At 40.3% G+C, this 20,129-nt stretch overlaps 1 protein-coding gene across 1 annotated transcript in view; it reads left to right on the plus strand.

Moving 5' to 3' along the window:
- Nucleotides 1-1,796: 1,796 nt before the first annotated feature.
- Nucleotides 1,797-20,129, plus strand: part of GHRHR (growth hormone releasing hormone receptor) — a 25,593-nt gene continuing 7,260 nt past the window's right edge. The window contains exons 1-8 of the mRNA XM_010290423.1: nt 1,797-1,853; nt 9,549-9,654; nt 10,278-10,385; nt 11,571-11,671; nt 14,780-14,877; nt 16,653-16,785; nt 17,685-17,838; nt 19,941-20,001. Of these exons, the coding sequence (XP_010288725.1) occupies nt 1,797-1,853; nt 9,549-9,654; nt 10,278-10,385; nt 11,571-11,671; nt 14,780-14,877; nt 16,653-16,785; nt 17,685-17,838; nt 19,941-20,001 (818 nt within the window). The remainder of the gene's footprint in view (nt 1,854-9,548; nt 9,655-10,277; nt 10,386-11,570; nt 11,672-14,779; nt 14,878-16,652; nt 16,786-17,684; nt 17,839-19,940; nt 20,002-20,129) is intronic.

Raw genomic sequence — 20,129 nt, forward strand, 5'->3', positions numbered from 1 at the left:
CCCCGTGCCAAACCCTTGCCAGGCAAACCCAATAGAACTGGTGAGAACTGCACACTGTTGCCAGACATTATTTTGAAGGCATGTGGCATGATGAATTAAGACTCTGTAGGTTTAAATTCTTTTACCATCTTTTTTCATAAGTTTACCAGGTGAAAAAGTAAATTTAACACTACAGGCTGAATTTTTTCTATGCTATACCTCTGCAGGTAAAACTTTCAGTTCTTGAGATTCTGTACCTTCTGAAAAGAGGTTAAGAAAAATACGAGAATTTGTCCATGATAAATACACTTACAAGTGTTCACTTACAAGGTCTAGAGCTTCGTCCCCTGGAACTGGATGAGGAAAATTGGCAGGTACACAGCTCTAATTTTGTTTTAGACAGCCCTGTGAAAGATTGCCTAATTTAGGCAAGGTATAAGGCTTTAGAGAAAAATGAAATAAATCCTTATGCACACACTTGAAAGGAAAGTTTGCCAACTTCATGCCTCCAAAGGTACCTTCTCTCATTGCACGTACTCAGTTCCCTCACGGATCCAACCTACAGCTAAGCCCTGAAGTCTTTGTCCCCACAGGCGTTTCCAAACAATGGTCAAGCCCCGCGTAAGTACAACTTTAGTCCCTCATAGCTGTTGTGACTCCAGGAGCTGGGAACTCCGCATTCCCCTACCCAGCCTGTGTAGATAAGCAGTAAGAGGTCATTTGATATAACTGCAGGAAGATGAGCAGAGAGGATGGACAAAAAGCAGTGTCAGATGTGAAAGCAGGGTTGTAGCATGGACCATTGTGGGAAGATGGGAGCTAAGGTTAAGAACTGATTTTGAGGAATGTTATGATATGAGAATAGAGAAGTGGAGAACAATGTTTTAAAGGTATTTCATATCTTGTGTCTCTCATTTTGCAATGTTAACATTTACTTAATGTTGATATAGAATTTGAAGTCCTTCACGATAGCATGAATTGATAGACAAGTTTTTGTACATACACAGCAGAGCTGGAGTAACAGCTGACCTTACGATGACATTTAGTTCTGAGTAAGACTGGGTATTTCCAGAGTAGGATTCCTCTGGCCTGCCTTAAAGCTTAGGATGAGATAAATGAGCTGAGTGTACATATTCCTATACTTCGACTAGAGAAGTTGACGAGTTCAGTTTTAAATACTGAACTGTCAGAAGTCTGAAGCAAGGTGAGAAGAATCCCTTGTCAGTTTTGCCTTTAAATCAATGTCCAAAAGGTACCCAGTAGAGTTTGTGTTCATATGCCTGTTAGCAGGTTTTGATCCTGTGTTTTAAAATACAGTACCATGGTCATTATACTCCATACAAACACACCCACACACAGGTACACTGAAGCCACACTATGAAATATATTTTATTAGAATAAATTGACATTAACGTTAGCTGTTAGTAGAGGGTTTCTCTTATGCCAGCCATGTTGTTTTAATACAGGATTCGCAACATTTAGAGCTGTCCATCCCTCCTAAAATCACTTTGTGTTACAAAGAAAGAAACGGGGGTCTTGCCAGGAGGTACAGGATTCCCATAATCCTGGGATCAATCACTCAATTCATCCAGTCCAGTCTTTGAGCATGCAGTAGAGTCTAAACGGTGGAAAGCAGGTTAAATACAGCTTAGAGAGTTGTTAATATTTATTTCCCAGTTCACTGTACTGTTACGTCACTTCTGTGCAAAAAGATAAATGCCTCAAATCAGCAACTGGCAGGAAGAAGGGAAGTCAAATAGCAGGTGAAAGATGCTAAGAAAGGCAAAAGAAGTGAAGTCTGACTCTTGCTTTGGAACATGAACTCTAGTGCTTTATACCACTGTGCTCTGTACACCCTGAGTCTGGCAGTGCTTGTAAGTAATTGCATGAAAAAAAGCTTTTCCTTCATTGTTTTTCGATAATTTTCTTCCTGGAGCAGATGGTCAGATATAGCTTTTTGCATGAGTCTCTGTATTTGCTTTGGATTCCAGTTAAACAAGGCAAGATGCTATGAAAAGTGTGAACAGAGGCAGAAGGGACACACATTGTAGGATCTATATATCAATGCATTTCACTGCTTTCTTAACCACACACTCACTAAGGAGAAACAACATAATTGGCAGAACCCCCCTTTTTTGTGTGTAGGCTTTAAAAGACAGTCACAAAAAAGAAGAAACTGGAGCGGAGCTGTTATATTAGAGCAGCCAAGTTTTGATAGAGTTTTCAGTTTTCTTAAATTTCAGATTATATGGTCTTAGTAGTTAGAGTTTCGTCTGCCTTGTTGGTAGCATTAATGTTATTTCATTTGTAAGCAGCTGAGATGCTACAGGTAACAAATGCGTCGAACCAGCCGGGGTGCTTATGGTGGAATTAGAAATATCTAAATGCATTAGAAAGCCTAGAGTCCTTGCTGATATTTTGCTTTGGACAATGATTAGTAAACCAGCATTCCTGATCACTGAGATATCGGGAAAGGTCTATGACAAGTGAGGGAAGGATATTTTCTTTGCTTGTGAGAGTAATTACTTTTTCAGCATCTTCCTTTTGTGATGCTTTGGCTATATTCTTTCCTCTTCTCTGGGAATCTCTTCTCTGAAGGAGCATTTCGTGAGGGGTGGTACAGCAGCTTGTTTTTTGTAGATCAAGAGAAACAAAACTGTGAAATGACTGCAAAGACTTTTTACTGATACAAAGCTATGGTTTTCTTTGTATCATCTGCATGATAAACTCTGCTTCCCTGTAGTGGGAGCAGATAAGTAAGATTGCTCATAAGTAGAGTACTGGGATCCAGTGCTAATAGTTAAAAGTATCATTGTAGGTGTCTGTAAGAACTTGTCCCATTTACGCAAGACAAATAACACTTTCTTCTATAAAGTTGGTTTGGTTATAATATGATTATGCACTGATCAAAAGCAAGTTTATGTGTAGGTGTATAATAAAAACCTCCTAGCCTGTGTTGCATATTTTATTATAACAGAGGATAGGTAAACAACTTTAAGTAGAAAATGGTGGAAAAACAGCCATCTTTTCATTGTTGGTGTAACTTCCAGCTTTCCCTGGAAGAGCTCAATTCAACTTTTGGAGAGGTTTTAAATGCTTAAGAGGATGACTTTCAGCTTCCATAAACTGAGATTTTTTTGCTGTCATTCTTGTATGGTGCCTACCTAATGTGAAAAGAATGCAAATATTGATCCATTCTGACGTATATGAGAGAAGACAGAGGAACAACATCATTCAAGCAACATATTTTTCATCATGTTATGAAAACATTGAGATTAATTAAAAAAAGTTTACTTTCATATGCGTGCATTTCATGTCCCTCTTTAGAGCCTGATCTGGAAGAAGGTTTTATTTTGTTGTTGGGGTTTTTTTATTTCTATCTCGCTAACAAGATTTTCAGCAGGGACCCTCTAACAATCGTAAAGATTTGTTTGATTTTTGGTGGTTGTGCTAACCCACAGCTCTATTTGATACATTAACTGATGCATATAGCAACTGCAAATTCATATTCTACTTGGAACATATCAGTGTTTATTTAATTTCTAGTTTAGTTTTCCTCATCAGCAAGAAGATTTTTGTACAAAGTTATTCAGGACAACCTGAAATACTAGCTATGATCCTCTCAAAAAGATTTTCTATTTTGGCTCCTGTTGCACATTTCCTATAATTTTTGCCCTTCTAAAAAGAATATTAGGGAAATACCTGTTTCTTTAACTCCAAATGGGTTGCAAACATGACCACGAGAAAAACACTTATACTTTTTCTAAGTTATATTTATTCTATAAGTGATAACTTGATTGGCAGGGCAGGACCTTGCCAGCCACAGCCCATCCCACCATCTCCAGTGAAGGGGCCAGGTCTGCCAGGACCAGCATCAGGATCAGGCTGGGTGAGGGGACTCAGGGTCAGACATAGCCTCGGTTGATCAGACAGGGCCATGGGCACAAGGATGTGCTGACTCCAGGCTGAGACATCAGCAGGGCCCATGGCTGGGCAGGGCAGGGCTGTGGTGGAGCTTGCAACCAACATCCCATAGCACTGGTGGGGCAGAGACTGAACTGAAAAGGGGTCCTGGGCCTGGGCCCCAGAGCAGAGGGAGGCCCCAGGGCAGGCTGAGCAGGGCCACTAAGGCCCCTCAGGACCTTGGCAGCAACTCAGATTGGAGGTAAGCTGTTACTCATTTATTTTGTCTCATGGCAGTAGAAGCATCACGAAGGTGTAGCTGACTTCCACAAGTCAAAGTCCTTTAAATATATCTAGTGCCCACTGAGTTTGCTGACCAATTTGCTCTGCCTTAGTGAATTCTTATGGATATTCTGGGAATGCAAAGCTGTTGGAAATTCAGCGCTCACTAAGAGGACCTGTGTTTTATAGAAACAGGGAATCATCTAATAGTTTGGGTTGGAAGAGAACTTTAAAGGTCATCTAGTCCAACTCCTCTGCCATAAGCAGCGACATCTTCAACTAGAGCAGGTTGCTCAGAGCCCCGTCCAATCTGACCTGGAATGTTTCCAGGGATGGGGCATCTACTACCTCTCTGGGCAACCTGGGCCAGGGTTTCACCACCCTCACTGGGAAAAATTTCTTCCTTCTATCTAGTCTGAATCTGACCTCTTTTAGTTTAAAACCATTACCCCTTGTCCTGTTGTTGCAGACCCTGATGAAAAGTCTGTCCCCATCTTAGAAGCCCCCTTTAAGTACTGGAAGGCAACAACCAGGTCTCTCTGGAGCCTTCTCTTCTCCAGGCTGAACACCCCAACTCTCTCAGCCTGCCCTCACAGCAGAGCTGTTCCAGCCCTTTGACCATTTTTGTGCCCTCCGCTGGACCTGCTCCAACAGGTCCGTGTCTTTCCTGTGCTGAGGGCTCCAGAGCTGGACGCAGCACTGCAGGGGGGTCTCACCAGAGCAGAGCAGAGGGGCAGAAAGACCTCGCTCAATCTGCTGGCCACGCTTGTTTTGATGCAGCCCAGGATATGGTTGGCCTTCTGGGGTGTGAGCACACATTGCCAGCTGATGTCCAGCTTTTCATCCACCAGTACCCCCAAGTCCCTCTTGGCAGGGCAGCTCTCCATCCCTTCATCCCCCAGCCTGCATTGATACTAGGGATTTCCCCAACTTGGGTGAGGGACCCTGCACTTGGCATTGTTGAACCTCATGAGGTTCACATGGGTCCACTTCTTGAGCTTCTCCAGGTCCCTCTGGATGGCATCCCATCCCTCAGGCATGTCAACCACACCACTCAGCTTGGTGTCATCTGCAAACTTGTTGAGGGTGCACTTGATCTCACTGTCTATGTCATTGATGAAGATATTAAACAGTACTGTTTGCCCATCAGTAATGCCAAAGAGTAGTTATCACAGAATCAGTTAAAAGACTGATCCAAAATTGTTATCTTCTGATTGACATAGACTTGGGAAGATGCATTCTGAAATTGCCATCCATCTGTTCTTTCCTCCTTCTATTTCCTTTTCTTTCGAGTTTTGCTAACATTACCAAAATTCATCAGGCACTTCCCATTTTCTACTTAAAAATTTCATATGCAGATGCATAATTGTTTCACTGCACGATTAGGAACCTTCTCCCTAAAGAAACATTACTGGGATACTGGTTCCTTTGACAAATGGGAAACAAAAACTTGAAACTTCTCAGGCTTGGTAGAGAATTGAATCTAGGTTTGCTGAACTCCATGTAAACATTTTAACCAGTAGACTTAAAAATATAAGCAATTCAACTGGTGAGAGCACAGTTTTAAAAGGAGACACATATGTTCTGCTCAGCTTTGTGAAATGGTTGTAGCTACTCAGCAAGGTCTACAGAACAGACACGCCTGCAGACCTCACCTACTATATTTTATTAAGTGGCTTTCAGGGAAGTGGTACATCTGTCCATTTTCATGGATGTAAATGACCATGAAAAGTAATAGCACCTCTGCTTCATGTTTCCTCTATTAATTATCAGAATTCAGAAAAAGAAACAAGCTGAGTTTGGATTCCTGTTTTACCTCATCTACCCAACACAAGAAGCTGCCTGTGATGGGAACAGCCCATCACTCACCATAACATTAAATATTTTGTTGAAGACCCTAAAGTAGGATGGCAGTTACCCAGGACTTTCCCTCTAGTTCACTGAGAGAAGCATCTCTCTTGAGGACAGCTCAACTCACGGACAATCTGAATTCTTCTCTGGCGGTGGTATACAATGAAAAGCAAGAGGCATACAAACTGAAATACAGAAAATCCCACTGAAACACAAGAAACCACTTTCTACTGTGAGGGTAGCCCAACACTGGAAGAAACTGCTCAGAGAGGTTGTGGAGTCCCCATCCTTGTTGATATCCAAAACCTGACTGGACACAGCCCTCAGCAACCTGCTCTACTTGATCCTGTGTTGAGCAGGGAAGTTGCATTAGATGATCCCCAAAGGTTCCTGCTAGACTCAACCATTCTGTGTTTCTGTGATCTGGGAGCAACAGAGGAAGTTTCTGTAGGTAAAACTAAGACAAGTGGATTACCAAAGTGGAAAACTGAAAGATTTAATGGAGCTTCATTTCTTTAGGGAACCTACAAACCAGAAACACTTGTCACTATCAGCTGAGTTACCAGACAAAATAACTCTGCTGTAATGATCTGTGCAGAAGCCCACGTAATGTCAGTAGCTGTAGTAAGTGGTATTCATCTAACTCAGTACTGAAGCCCAAATTTAAAAAGTGACTATGGATTCGTCCGTGGAATCCTAGTGAATTGAGTCTAAACCACAGCACATTCCATCCAAACGTAAATATATGAAATAATTCATCTGATCTATGCACAGAAATGCTAGCTTCTCTCTGTTAGCCTTATGAAAGGGACCTAAGATAACTAGATCCGATAATGATGTCTCTATAGATGTAGACACTAAAGGGGGCTGGATCATGTACATAGACACTTGTCTTAAAGAATGGCTTCTACCTCTATTATTTGATGCTTCCAGAATTGGGCAGAAGGGAAGGACGTAGAAAATGAGAGTAAACAAGTCTATAGAAGTTTTCAGAGTAGTTTGGAACCTGATTCTACACATTGTTTGGGAATAATATTCAGGGCTGTTTGGAAAGTATAAGGATCTACTAGATGTAGTCAAATGGTCTAAGGGGATGAATATATCTAGAACACAGCCTAGGAGAGGAATAAATCTACTTAGTTTATTTTACCTCCTTTTCTGTCAATCATCTTGCACTCAGTGTTTATTCAAGCAGTGGTTAGTGCTGACTTGAATATAAACTGTGAGAGCATCTCTTAAGGCCAGGTCTTCTTGAAAAAAGAGGTCATGATTTAAATACCTGGCACTTGATCAGCCTCACCTTTTTGAGATGCATGTGGTAAAGTATTCTTATGAGTCTGGAGACTTAGAAAGAAAAAGAAAATTTTTCCTGGACTGGTGAATAAGCCAAACAAGCTTTGTTCTTGCCATGAACATTTCTATGAGCAAAGAGAGTTTTCACAGGCAAAATCTAGTCATTTTTTTGCCAGGAGAAATAATTTAGGACCGTGTAAATGGGTACATTTCCTGCCTACTGAAGTTTTTCTGGGCACAGCTCACTGAACCAAAAGAATATTGTAAAATAGTTTTTCAGTAAAGGGGTTGACTGTTTTTTCTACTGACTAACAAAGTTACTTTTTGCAATATCTGCTGTACATGATAGGTAGTGAGCTTTTCAGCATAGATGACTTTCATTGTCCAATGTGAGTATAAGGGAGGAAGAACATATGTTTTCATGAGAAGAGATATCAAGTGAGAAAAGATGTTCAAGACAGATGAGGATTATCTGTCATCCTGCCTACCATTGCATATGTTTGTGGAGTTGAGGAGCTTCCTGTACTACCTATTTTTACTGATCAGGGCTGAAATTGCTGAGACATCCTACTCATGAGATCTCCACCTCCTGAGACTAAGACAATGGCTGGCCCCTGCTCCATCCATTCATAGCTACCTTCCTCTCACATACATCAAACTTAATTCAGCCTTGAGTATGGGGCCCTCCTTTTCCTTGCTGCCTTAAACTGATCAATGGCACTGCTCTCTGTCAGTTTGGCAGGAAAACCACATCCTCCTAAAAGTGCAGTAAATGGGAAGCAGACTTTCTCCTTGAAGGGCATACATGTGGATACATGCCATTTTCAACTGCCAGGGTCCAAACCCCAGAAGAGCAAAGCAATTAATTCAGTATTCTCCAGCAGCCTGAGAAGCTCAACTTGTTAGCCAGTGTGCAGTTCAAATGCTCTGCAGACCAATATGAGATATGAACATTAAGATGGAGGGGAAACACCAGCTTATTGGAACGGATCTGATCTGCCCTCTGAATGAACTGAAAGCTGGTTATTTATTTTCCAAATTCCCTGCATATTAATCTTCTCTGAGTGGAACAAAACTGAGCCATATGCCAGCCACCTGTTCACCATGCAAGTCTCATCCTGAGTTTGTTTTCTGTTGTGTGTATCCGTGTCTTTATATCCATATTCACACGTACAGAGCACACTGGTACCAGTGGCCAGGGTGTAGAGCTAAGACGAGAGTGTCTCTGATGACATCTGGCCTTCTGGGACTGGGGACAATGGATATGGTTGGACAAGGCACATATCGCTTTCTTTGTGAAAAACAGACATACGTACTTTTGCACAGTGGGTACACCCACAGCGGTTGCGTGTAATAGCCGGCTGCAGACTGTGTCCTTTGGTGGCCAAGGTACTTTGGATCCCATCTAATTCTCTTGTGGTGTCCATGTAAGCACGAGTCTAAATAAGGATTAAAACAACTAAAAGCTTCGTGCTGTAAAAACATTGGGTGCCAATTTTTTTCTTTACACCAACATACCAAACCAACAAATGCTTCGGTGCAGAGTTTTTTTCCAAAGAAAGGAGTTTTGCCTCCCACCCTGTGTAAAGAAAGCAGATGGCAGAAGGGAGAGAACAGATTAATTCCTTTTGGAGTGAAGAACTCATTCAGAAGACAATTTTGCAGTAATTCTGTGTGGTTTCAAGATGTTGCTTCCTTGGAGGTTGGCAGGGGCATGTCTATGCTGAGTAGCGGATGGGCTCTGTAGCATGTCCTGCAGTGCTGGGCCCTTCATTGTTAAGAAAAGGAGACCATCCAAGTGCACTCTGTCTCCCTGGGCCCAAATTTAGCAGGGGCTGAAGTCAGGGTGCAAATGAGTTCTGCACTCAAACCTGGGCCCTAGCAAAGAGGTCTTTCATTATGAAAATAGCCAGCTAAATCTTACAAACTTTCCAATACAGAGCTGTAGCTATCCTCTTCTGACAGCCATACTGCCTAAGGATTTGCTCTGATGTGAAGTAGCACAGCTCAACTGCCTTTGACGGGCCTCAGCTGGGTTCATCTGCTGAAAGCATTGCAATTTGTGCAGAGCCAGGGGCACCCTTTGCTAAACCCTAAGCTAGTCTTCTCTGTCCTTAGTTAGTTTAGTTAGCTGTCCAACTAACAGCCTTGTTAGTTGCAAAAGTGTGTCTGGACTTAATGGCTCATAAGATCCTACCCAACCCCTTCTTACTAATCAGATGAAACTCCTCTCCCTGTAGGTTGCTGGGAATGTCCACCCAGAATGTGATTTTATGACAGAGCTGAAGAAAAAAGAGGCTGAATGTCTGGAAGACTCAGAAGTGCATGGGAATGCAACACCACCAGGTATCCATGTGTGAGGGATGAAAAGAGTGACAGAGCGGCAACACCCTACCAGGGTCAGGACACAGCCATACTGCCAATGTGCATGTTCGAGTGTTTTACTTATTGTCCCAAATCCCTGTTTTCTGGGCAGCTCTTCTTCCAACTACTCCCATTCCTTTCAATTCTTTTTTTCAACTTTTTTTTTCACATTCAAATGTGGATAGGCAACCTATCTGAGTGAAGCCTTCTGTTCCTGTCCTATTCCTTCCCTAACTGGATACTATCATGGCATCATGCTTGTTATGTGAGGGTATGTTGATCTTTAAAATTAGGGTAACCCCTTAATAAGTACTGAAATCTGGTCTTTCTTCCAGCATCATTCTCCCTCCCATTTCCACAATGTCTTGATTTATTGTAGTATGTTTGAAAACCCACCCCAGTCTAACACAAGGGATCTAAATAAAGCAGATTAAATTGTGCTCTCGAGGTGTTTATTTCTCACTATAGAATAAAATTTGTGATTAAACTATTTTTTATAAGATATGTAAAGGGTGGAGGGTCAAAGTTTAAAAAGTTTTTTAAATTACTTTTTATGTTGATCAAATATAATTTTGCTTAACAATGTACTTCACTTTCTGTCTGAGGTTGCAAGAGAATTTGGGACAAATTACTGTGCTGGCCAGAGGCAGATGCTGGAGAGATTCTTGCCTTACCGTGCCCAAACATCCTCTTTCACTTCATGAAGGAGCCAGGTGATGTGCTATCATGGTTGTACTCCTATTGTTGTGTTGCATGCCTGGCAAGACCACTTCTAAAAATGGGGGGTGAAGAGAGAACATTGCAAGTTCCTGCTCTCAAGTTGGATCAGAGCGTTACTGCAAAGGTTTCAGTAGGATCTGAGGGAGCTTAGCAGTTCTTCTCATATTTTAAGCAGTATCCATAACTATATAATCCCATAGTCTGTGTTGAAGCCTTGAGCCAAAGAACACTGAAAGCAATGAAGTGATTTCCATTGGTTTCCATAGGCTTTGGGATCAGCTTGTTGCATGAGTTTTCTAGAGCTCATATGGGGGTTGTCTAGGTCAGAATTTAAGCCTGGAGCTTTATGAGATTTATACTCTGGTTAGTGTGGGATGAAATGAAAGGCAGAGGAATGAATAATGTGATTGTTCTTTAAGACCAAGGTTGGAGATACAAAGCAGAATTTTGTCATTGAAGTAGCATGTGTGTTGGGTCAAATGCAAGACTGTGCAAACTAATGCCTTTGTGACTGCTTAGTCTCTGGGTGAATATGGCTAGGAACAAACTGCAAGCCCATAAGGAGGAAATGAACTTCCAGGAAAGACCTAGATTTGGCAGTTCCACAAGAAAAAGAAACTGCAAAACCCAATCTCTGCCTCACCCAACACATGCTAGTTATAAATGAGGAATAAAGAAAATCCCTTTCATCTGTGCAGATTCATTTCCTGCCATGGGATTCTTTTACTTCGTCTTCATCTGACTCATAAATCTTTTTATGAAAACATGTTATTCTCATGGAATAAACTGCAAAAAAAGAGTAAGCCCCAAGGAAAGTGGGAGTGAGAAGGGGTACATTGGAGGGGTGAGTGCTGAACGAGGCAGAATGATGGAGCAGTGCTTCCCAATCTTCTTCAATGGACTTCCTCGTCCCTCATATGATTTCTTCCTTACCTCTTCCTACCTCTACCTCTGTCACCTCGGTTCTCTCACTTCTTCCCATTGTTTGTCTCCAGGTAAAGTGAAAAGATTTGCATCTGACTACCTAAATGTACACATGCAAAATGTCCTATCAACTCTGTGAAATGTTAATGGAGATGATCCTCTCCTCTTGGTACTAGCAAAAGATCTTCAACTGGTTTTTATTTTCTGTGTTCTGTGGTTCTTCCTCAGAAAAAAAACAAGTGCTTCTCTTTCAGCTGGGATAATAAAAAGGAACTGCACAAAAAAAGGCTGGTCTGACCCATTCCCTCCCTATCATATTGCCTGTCCAGTAGAAGATGAGATTCCGCTTGAAGAAGTAAGTTTAATTAAATAAATATATGTGTGTGGTGTGCTGACGTTAAAGGATTCCTTTCTATTCCTGAAGACCATTGCAAAGGGAAACTCAGCTGAAGCTGAAATTTCTTACCAAGTATGGAATGCAATTCAAATTTTACTCTAGTCACTTATTTTGGAGAATTGCTAAGGATGTTTTATTATTCAGGTACAAGTGTGTAATAAAAATAAAGCCAGCTGCAAATTCCATACAAACATGCAGTTCTGTTGATCTTGCTCACAGATATAACAGCTAGAGATATATCACAAAATGTTCATAAAATATGAATTTAGACATTTCAATAATATCAGTCAGCAAGATGATTTTGTGGCATCACAGCATCAGTGCGGCAAATGCATGGTCATACCACCACTGTTCCAAACTCAGCAATATCTAAGGACAGGAGAGGTTTCTCGTTTCTCATCCTGCCTAGTATAAAATAACAAATTCAACTAGGAAATAAAAATTAAAAAATCTTTCAAAATCTGCATCTTTGTAATGCAGATCAGAATTTGATATATTTCTTCAGTTAGATTTGCACAGTTGGTGATAATTAGAGTTTATCTGTACAGGAAAAAAATAGTGCTTGATTTCTAACTAATAAGGATATAAAGATATTGTATAGATGTGTTTAGCTTCCTGTAACTCCTCTTTCAGGGAAGAAAAGCAAGCCCAAATACTATACCATATTTTAATGAAAAATACCACAATCCTGAAAATTGTTATGGTTGCATAAAGCCTCTTTTGTGATCATGTTTTACTGTCTTATTAGCTACTGTGGAGAAAATGAGGAGTAACTCAGTGGAAAGAATCTGAAGAAATCTCCACTAAGATAAAACTGATAGAAAGGAAGTAGAAATCACTTTAAATGATTAAAAATTATTTGTGTAGTCTAACTCTAGATCTCTACCTTTCCTCTGTACAGGAAAAACACTGCACTTTTCTCTTTATTTGTACAAGTTAGGTGAATACTATCCATTTTTGTCCACTATAGAAAGAATGAAAATAACATTTAAACTGTAGTTGATGAAGTCCATCCAACCTGCTGGAGAGAATTTAATTATATCATCATGGGCTGACTTCTCTTGTCTTCCCACTACTTTTTGTACTGACTACTATTACACTGTTTAACTCAAACTTCCTTTCCAACCTCTAAGCCACAGTACCTGCTGCTCTCCATAAATAAACGCACTGAAATGCAACTCTTCTCTTTCTTTCCTTCTTTTATTGCTTCCTCGCATTTCTGGATGGAATGTAAATGAGTCTATTGGTTTTTTTAGTAGTAACCCACATTTTACCTCAAGGTAAACTCCTCAGTTATAGGTTTATCCACTTAAGGGTTTGATTATTTTCTGTGTTTTCCAACTTTGGTTTGTAAGTGAAGGTTGCCAACTAAGGTCAGCCTAGCACAGCTTTGATATGTTTCTTACGGAGTGTTGCCTTCCAGACTTATGGCTACCTTTGTTGCTCTGAGGAACTTCTCTGAGCTCTTGCTGAAATTGTGCGTAGTCAGGTATACGGGTAATCACAGATCATCCGCCAGACAGAAAAGGGCACTATGAATGCTTTCCACATCATTTTACTTCATCAATCTCAAAAAATTGTTGTGTAAGGCTAAGCTAATCACGACACAGTGGATCTATATTAGTGCTTTGGTCAGGATCAGGTGTGAACTTTTCAAGGAAATCTCTTGGTTCTCCCCACTTACTGCATTTAGACCGAGGGGTGCTGTCAGAAAGGAGGATCCACCCTCCTATGGATGAAACTAACCTGGAAGACAAATGCAGGGTGCACCTAGTGTGTTCTGACCAATGATTAAAGTTCAGCCCGTGGGATTAGACTATGGTTAGTCCAAAATGCACACAACATGGATGTAGGGTCCTCAGCACCAAAGGTTTCGCTTTACTAAACCAGACCTATTGACCTGCACTTGTTAAGGCAGGTGTAGTGGTAGATACTTTTCTTGCTGACAGAAAGTGGTAAGGTCTCATCTTGCAATGAGTTGAATTGACTTCTGGGGGTGTTGTTTCCCTTCGTTAACTAGAAAAAAAAAAAAAACAAGAAGAAAAGAAAGAAGAAACAGGATTGTGTTAACAATTAAACAGTACAGTCCTGTGGCCATGCTCTCACACCGCTCATTTTACTATAGACTCAGCTGCTCATACTTAGGCAGCTAGTTTTTAAGCACCTAATATAAATGAAATTAATCCTACCCAATGTCAGCCTTAAAATGCCTTAAAGTGATACTTAAGGCTCAAAACAAGTGTCTGCCCTTCCCCACAGTGAACTGTAGCAATGCATTCCATAGCTGTGTAGATTTTAGGATGTAAAAATGTTGAAACGGGACCCAAGAGACAGACCATGTTAGAATGAAGGGAAAGATTTGCAGCCTAGAGCTTATTCATTCTATTTTCTGCTTCCATGTGTGATAGCTGAAGTCAGTTTATCCTCACTCAGAGATCATGTCTGAGAGAAGTGCCATTTAAATTGAAATGGATTTTGATTGACATTCTGACTGAGTAACAATTGAGTCTGGAAGCAAGAAGAAAGAGGAAAAAAACAACCCCAGGAATAAAAACCCAACACAATAAAAATGGAAAAGAAGAATAGGCAGCAAAGTTGTAAGTAAGGAAGCAGAACGAAGGAAAATGGAGCAACATAAGGAAAGGCTGACAGAATTCTGTATTCATCATGCAGCCAGCTGCCAGCAGGATTGTCCTACTATTGCTGTGGAGAAAACACGGGATGAAATGTGGTGCTTATAAAAATGCGTTAAGAGTTTTTACAATGCCTTCATGGAAGACTGACTTAGTTTTTTATGGGTTTATGAATGAGCAGGTAATCATGCTGATCAATACCTGTTTCTTTATCAAACCAGGCTGTATCCACATAGCTATGGAATGGGTCTTCATAAAAGAAACACAATGAGCGATTTCAGTTGAACTTTGCTGTGGGATTAAAAGGGGGAAAAAAAGGCAATCAGGGTTGTGAACAGATTGGAAGCACCAAACAAAGCAAAACTGACAGAATAAGTAAAACAGCTGTCATTTGGTTGCAAGTTATGTGACAAGTAATTCTCTTCTTTTATAGCAATCCTACTTTTCTACTATAAAGATCATCTACACTGTAGGATACAGTGTATCTATCACCTCACTCATTATTGCTGTGGCAGTTCTTATTGCATTCAGGTATGTAAAATTATCTTCTCACCTTGATTCTTTTAATAGTTCTTAGTATCTCAGACTGTATGAGCCAACATCAGACATAACAAAGTAACACAGATAGAAATCCAGAAGAATAAAACCAAAAATTTCTGGCCGTATTGGTTTAATAATATTGAACTGAGGTGAAAAATGAAATGTGATCAGAGCGAGACAGACATAAGAATAATCAGAATGGGGAAATAAACCCTGACTGTCTATTGGAAAAAGTCAGCAACCCACTTTGATCCTAAATAAACAATAGATAAATTTGCTTGCTTTAGCTGGAATAAAGATATTTTTTTATAGACTACGTGTGCTTGCCTTTTATGGCTTCAATGAATTATATATTAAGAAGAAGAATATACACAAAGAACTCCATTCTGAATCAATGTTCCTGTGGCACTGTATATATTACTACTGAAACGTTTACAACTAAAGATATGTTTTGAAATTTAGGCTCTGAATTTGGCTATGTTTAGTAAGATTTCTTTCCTAGTGAACTATTAGGCATTTTCAGGTATAATATAGAGTATCTAGAGTAAAACTGACTGTTTATTTTCTCATTTAATGTAGATTGGATGTTTACTGCCATGCAGGATTTATTTTATTAATCTTTGTTTATTTCTTGTATTTGTGTAAGACAAAAGAAGGGGTTTACTATTATGCTGTGAGAAACAGTTTTCTCTAGGGAAAGTTTTTTGACCTCTGTTGGTTCCTAGCACATGCCTGGAAGTCAACAGATACGTTTATTGACATCCACTCTGACCTCAGGAAAACAAACTAGGCCAAATAAGGGGAAAGAAAGAAACAATGGACATAAAGAGACTTAGCAATAAGGAGGAAAAAGTTACAGTAACAATGGGGTTGGTATTTGAGTTCAGTAATAAAATTCTGCGCACTCTAAGTAAGTGAGCTTTACGGTTAGGTGACCTTGAGATTACTGGATCTGAATGGAGTTCAGCTTTTAATGGGGTTCTTTGCTAATCAGCTGAAGTCTTCAGCTCCAAATGAAAACAGAAAGCTGAAGCTGTAGAGCTTCTCCAAAAGTCTGCATCTAATAACAGTCAAAAAAATGAATCTGAGTTAATGGAATATGAGAATTCAAAGAACAGTAGATGTGAAAGAGAAAGGAGATGTGCCAAATTGTTTTAAAGCAATTATCTGCATTCAGTTAATTCATAAGAGTAACTTTGGTAAATTAAGAAAGAATTCTTTAACTCTGGGTAAGGCTGTCTGCATAGAGACTTGACACCATTTAACTCACCCACAGCATTTTGCTGTGTAGAAAATCTTGCTAAGTAATCGTTACCCTGTTCTTTGAGAAAACTGTCTAGGTAGTCCAGGATACCTCTGCATGCTTGTTCTTGGGAGTGGTTTAGCCACAGTCAGAATTGTATCAGTAAAGATCAGTCCTCAAATGTATGTTTCTCTTGGCCCAAAACTAATGCCAACCAAAAGCCTGGCTCAGGTATACTGAACACAAACTAAAACTGGGATTCCTGGAGTTCGGCAGACCAGACACATAACCAGGGTGCCACCTAAAAAGGAAGGAGGTTGAAATGCAGACTGTGGGTGAATTGCTTTACATGAGGAAGGTTTCTATCTCTGTCTGCCTGCAGAGAGAGCGGAGTGGATGAAAATGTTCTTTCTATACGTGCCTGGAAGTACCTGAGATGGAAGAAGGACTTACTGCGTATTTGAATTACTGCCAGTACAAGTCAGTTAATTACCTCAGAAGCACATTTCTTCTTTTTTTCCAGGAGGCTTCGCTGTCCCAGAAATTATATCCATGTTCAGCTATTTTTTACTTTTATCTTAAAAGCTATTGCCATTTTCATTAAGGATGCTGTCCTTTTCCAAGAGGAAGACATTGATCATTGCAGCTTCTCTACAGTAAGCACATGAAAAGCAAGATATTGTGGTACTTGATGTTTCCGCATACCATCTATATATGGTTTCACTTTTTGTTGCTCTTTTTTACTACTTAACTTTTTTCCTTCTAATCCGGTAGTGAAAATTATATAATTATTTTATTCAGTATGTTTTATCTCCATATGTGTGCACCTCAGAACCTCTACATTCTGAATGCATCAATCTGTGATCCTGTAGTACTCTAAACCAGATATAGACTTCACCATAGAAAAAAGTAGTATCATTACACTGTTACACTTCTATAATCTGAAGCCTAAAATTGAAGATCTCTGAGTACCTCATAACACAACTTTTAAAAGGTGTTTCTTCTGGAAATGTTGGATTTCATGTTCTGACTGGAGGTTCTGAATTGTAAAACAGAAGACATGCAAGGTACTAGCAATCAACTTTGCTTTGCCCCAGCCACAAATATTGGCAACATGGCAATGGTTTTCAAACAGAGGTTTATGGGGTGATTCTTCTGCATTGCTCATGGCCACACAAAAATTTCACACTGAGCTTAAGTAGGAAAGTGAAATATGATGGATCCTTGAACATATGTTGTCCAAGGGCTATGGAACATTTGACTCTACTCATATAAACTACACTGAAGACAGTGCATTTGTGGGAGAAATCACATGCTTGGGAGATCAGACTATATTTCTAGCATAGAGATATAAACCAAAATATAGCAGAGATTGCAGGTTATTATGAAAGACTTACTATTCAGAAAGCCATATTACATTTAAAGCTTTCCTTTCAAACATGCATGCAATTGTGAGATCTTCTGTATAGTTCTCAGCCATAATTACAGATACCTCTGCAAATCAAACACATGTATGCACAGGTAATGCCAAAACTATGACTTTCCTATTCCCTAGACTGAATGCAAGATCTCAGTTGTTTTCTGTCACTACTTCATGATGACAAATTTCATGTGGCTGCTAGTAGAAGCTCTTTACCTAAACTGTCTACTGCTTTCATCTCTTTCTCATGGAAGAAGATATTTTTGGTGGCTTGTTCTCTTTGGCTGGGGTAAGTAAGGCTCTTACATGAAATTAATAAAAGGCAAGATGTTACAAAAGGCTTTATCCATCCCATTAAAAATACTGGATGTGGAATCTAGTCTGACTAATTAAAGTGCCCAAGCTCGGCATGACTTTGATTTTATTATTACATACATACTAGTGAGGAACAATCAAGTTTTTTAAATATGATATTAAAGTCCCTATGAAAGAAATGGAAAATGAAGTACATTTGGGAACCCACAGAGAGAGATCCAGTCCACTTAAGCTTCTTCCACCCACTGAAAACACAGATTCCTCTAAGGAGCTATCTCAAATACTTGTTAGGTGTACCTTGCTTCAGTTCATGCAAGGATATAGATACATAGTCTTCTTTCTGAGAATGGGTCCATCTGGAGACAAAGCAGGCATTTTGTAGTCCTGATATTGCTATAGCCCATCTTTTGCATTGGGCAATTGTGTGAATAAAGGAGGTCTATACACTAAATAACAGTGCAGGCATAAGACAGCAACATCCCCACTCCTTTTTCTTGTAGTCTAATTGTTCAGACCTTTGTTGTGATTTAGAAATCAGAAATTAAGTGGCTTCCCCCGTAAAGTTTCTGCATAAGGGAAAAAGGCTTTAGATATGGATCTGGACAGGCTGGATCGATGGGCTGAGGTCAGTTGTATGAGGTTCAACAAGGCCAAGTGCCGGGTCCTGCACTTGGGTCACAACAACCCCATGCGACGCTACAGGCTTGGGGAGGAGGGGCTGGAGAGCTGCCCGGCGGAAAGGGACCTGGGGGTGCTGGTTGACAGTGGCTGAACATGAGCCGGCAGTGTGCCCAGGTGGCCAAGAAGGTCAACAGCGTCCTGGCCTGTATCAGGAATAGTGTGGCCAGCAGGAGTCGGGCAGTGGTCATCCCTCTGTACTCAGCACTGGTGAGGCCACATCTCGAATCCTGTGTTCAGTGTTGGGCCCCTCACTACAAGAAGGACATTGAGGTGCTGGAGCGTGTCCAGAGAAGGGCAATGGAGCTGGTGAGGGGTCTGGAGCACAAGTCTTATGAGGAGCGGCTGAGGGAACTGGGGTTGTTCAGTCTGGAGAAGAGGAGGCTGAGAGGAGACCTCATCGCTCTCTACAACTACCTGAAAGGGGGTTGTGGTGAGGTGGGTGTTGGTCTCTTCTCCCAAATAACAAGCAATAGGACAAGAAACTGCCTTAAGTTGCCCCAGGTGAGGTTTAGATTAGATATTAGGAAAAATGTCTTCACTGAAAGTATTGTCAAGCACTGGAACAGGCTGCCCAGGGAAGGGGTTGAGTCACCATCTCTGGAGGTATTTAAAAGATATGTAGATGTGGTGCTTAGGGATGTGGTTTAGTGATGGACTTGGCAGTGCTAGGTTAATGGTTGGACTTGATGATCTTAAGGGTCTTTTTCAGCCTAAACAATTCTTTGATTCTAAGGATTCTAAAAAGCAGAGAACTCTGTCCTGAGGATATATGGCATGTGAATGCACTTGCCGAGGGGAATTTTTGGTCTGTTCAGAAAGGCAGTCCATGACTGTTGCCACCAAAGGTTAAGGTAGGCCTGACAACTAAGCAGACTGAATCACTTTTTGTGTTTTAGGGAGACTTCAGGTGCCTTTTTAGGAAGATGTAAGGTAGGCTGCATCACATTCTGTGTTTGTAAAGTGGTAGTATTACTGTTATTTTAAGATTTGGTAAATTCTATTCCCCAATATTTTGTCATGCAAAAGCATGCTTACGAAATAAAATTGGGTTTAATGTGCTATCTGCACACAAGTGCTAACTTCAGATGAGATCCCATATGTGAATTGTGTTTGTGTTAGTAAGAGGTTGCAAGTTTAGTCCTCTGTGGCAGAATTATATTATATGCAAAGCGTGTCCCTTTCACAGTGATGCATGACCAGCAAACAGTCAATGCCTTAACTTTTTTCATTCCATCATGGGTTTTAGGAGATTTCTCTTTAGGATTATACCATGAGTCTAAAGGGTAATTCCAGTTCTGAAAATGAGTGATCTGTATCATCACAACAGAGTTTCAGTTGACAACTTTTGCATTAATTGATGAAACTAGATAACCACAGTTTTTGTTTAACTAACAGGTTTCCCAACGCTTTTCACACTTATGTGGATATTAGCAAAATTCTACTTTGAAGACACAGCGTAAGTCATTGTTTCCTACATTGTTCTAGACTCCTGGCTTATATTTTAAAAATAATTATAGTGATGAAAGCTTATGTAATTTCAGTTACATGGGGAAATAATGGCAGTATATAACCCAACTTTCCCTA

The sequence above is a fragment of the Phaethon lepturus genome, unplaced genomic scaffold, assembly GCF_000687285.1.
Source record: "Phaethon lepturus isolate BGI_N335 unplaced genomic scaffold, ASM68728v1 scaffold16147, whole genome shotgun sequence".
NCBI lineage: Eukaryota > Metazoa > Chordata > Aves > Phaethontiformes > Phaethontidae > Phaethon > Phaethon lepturus.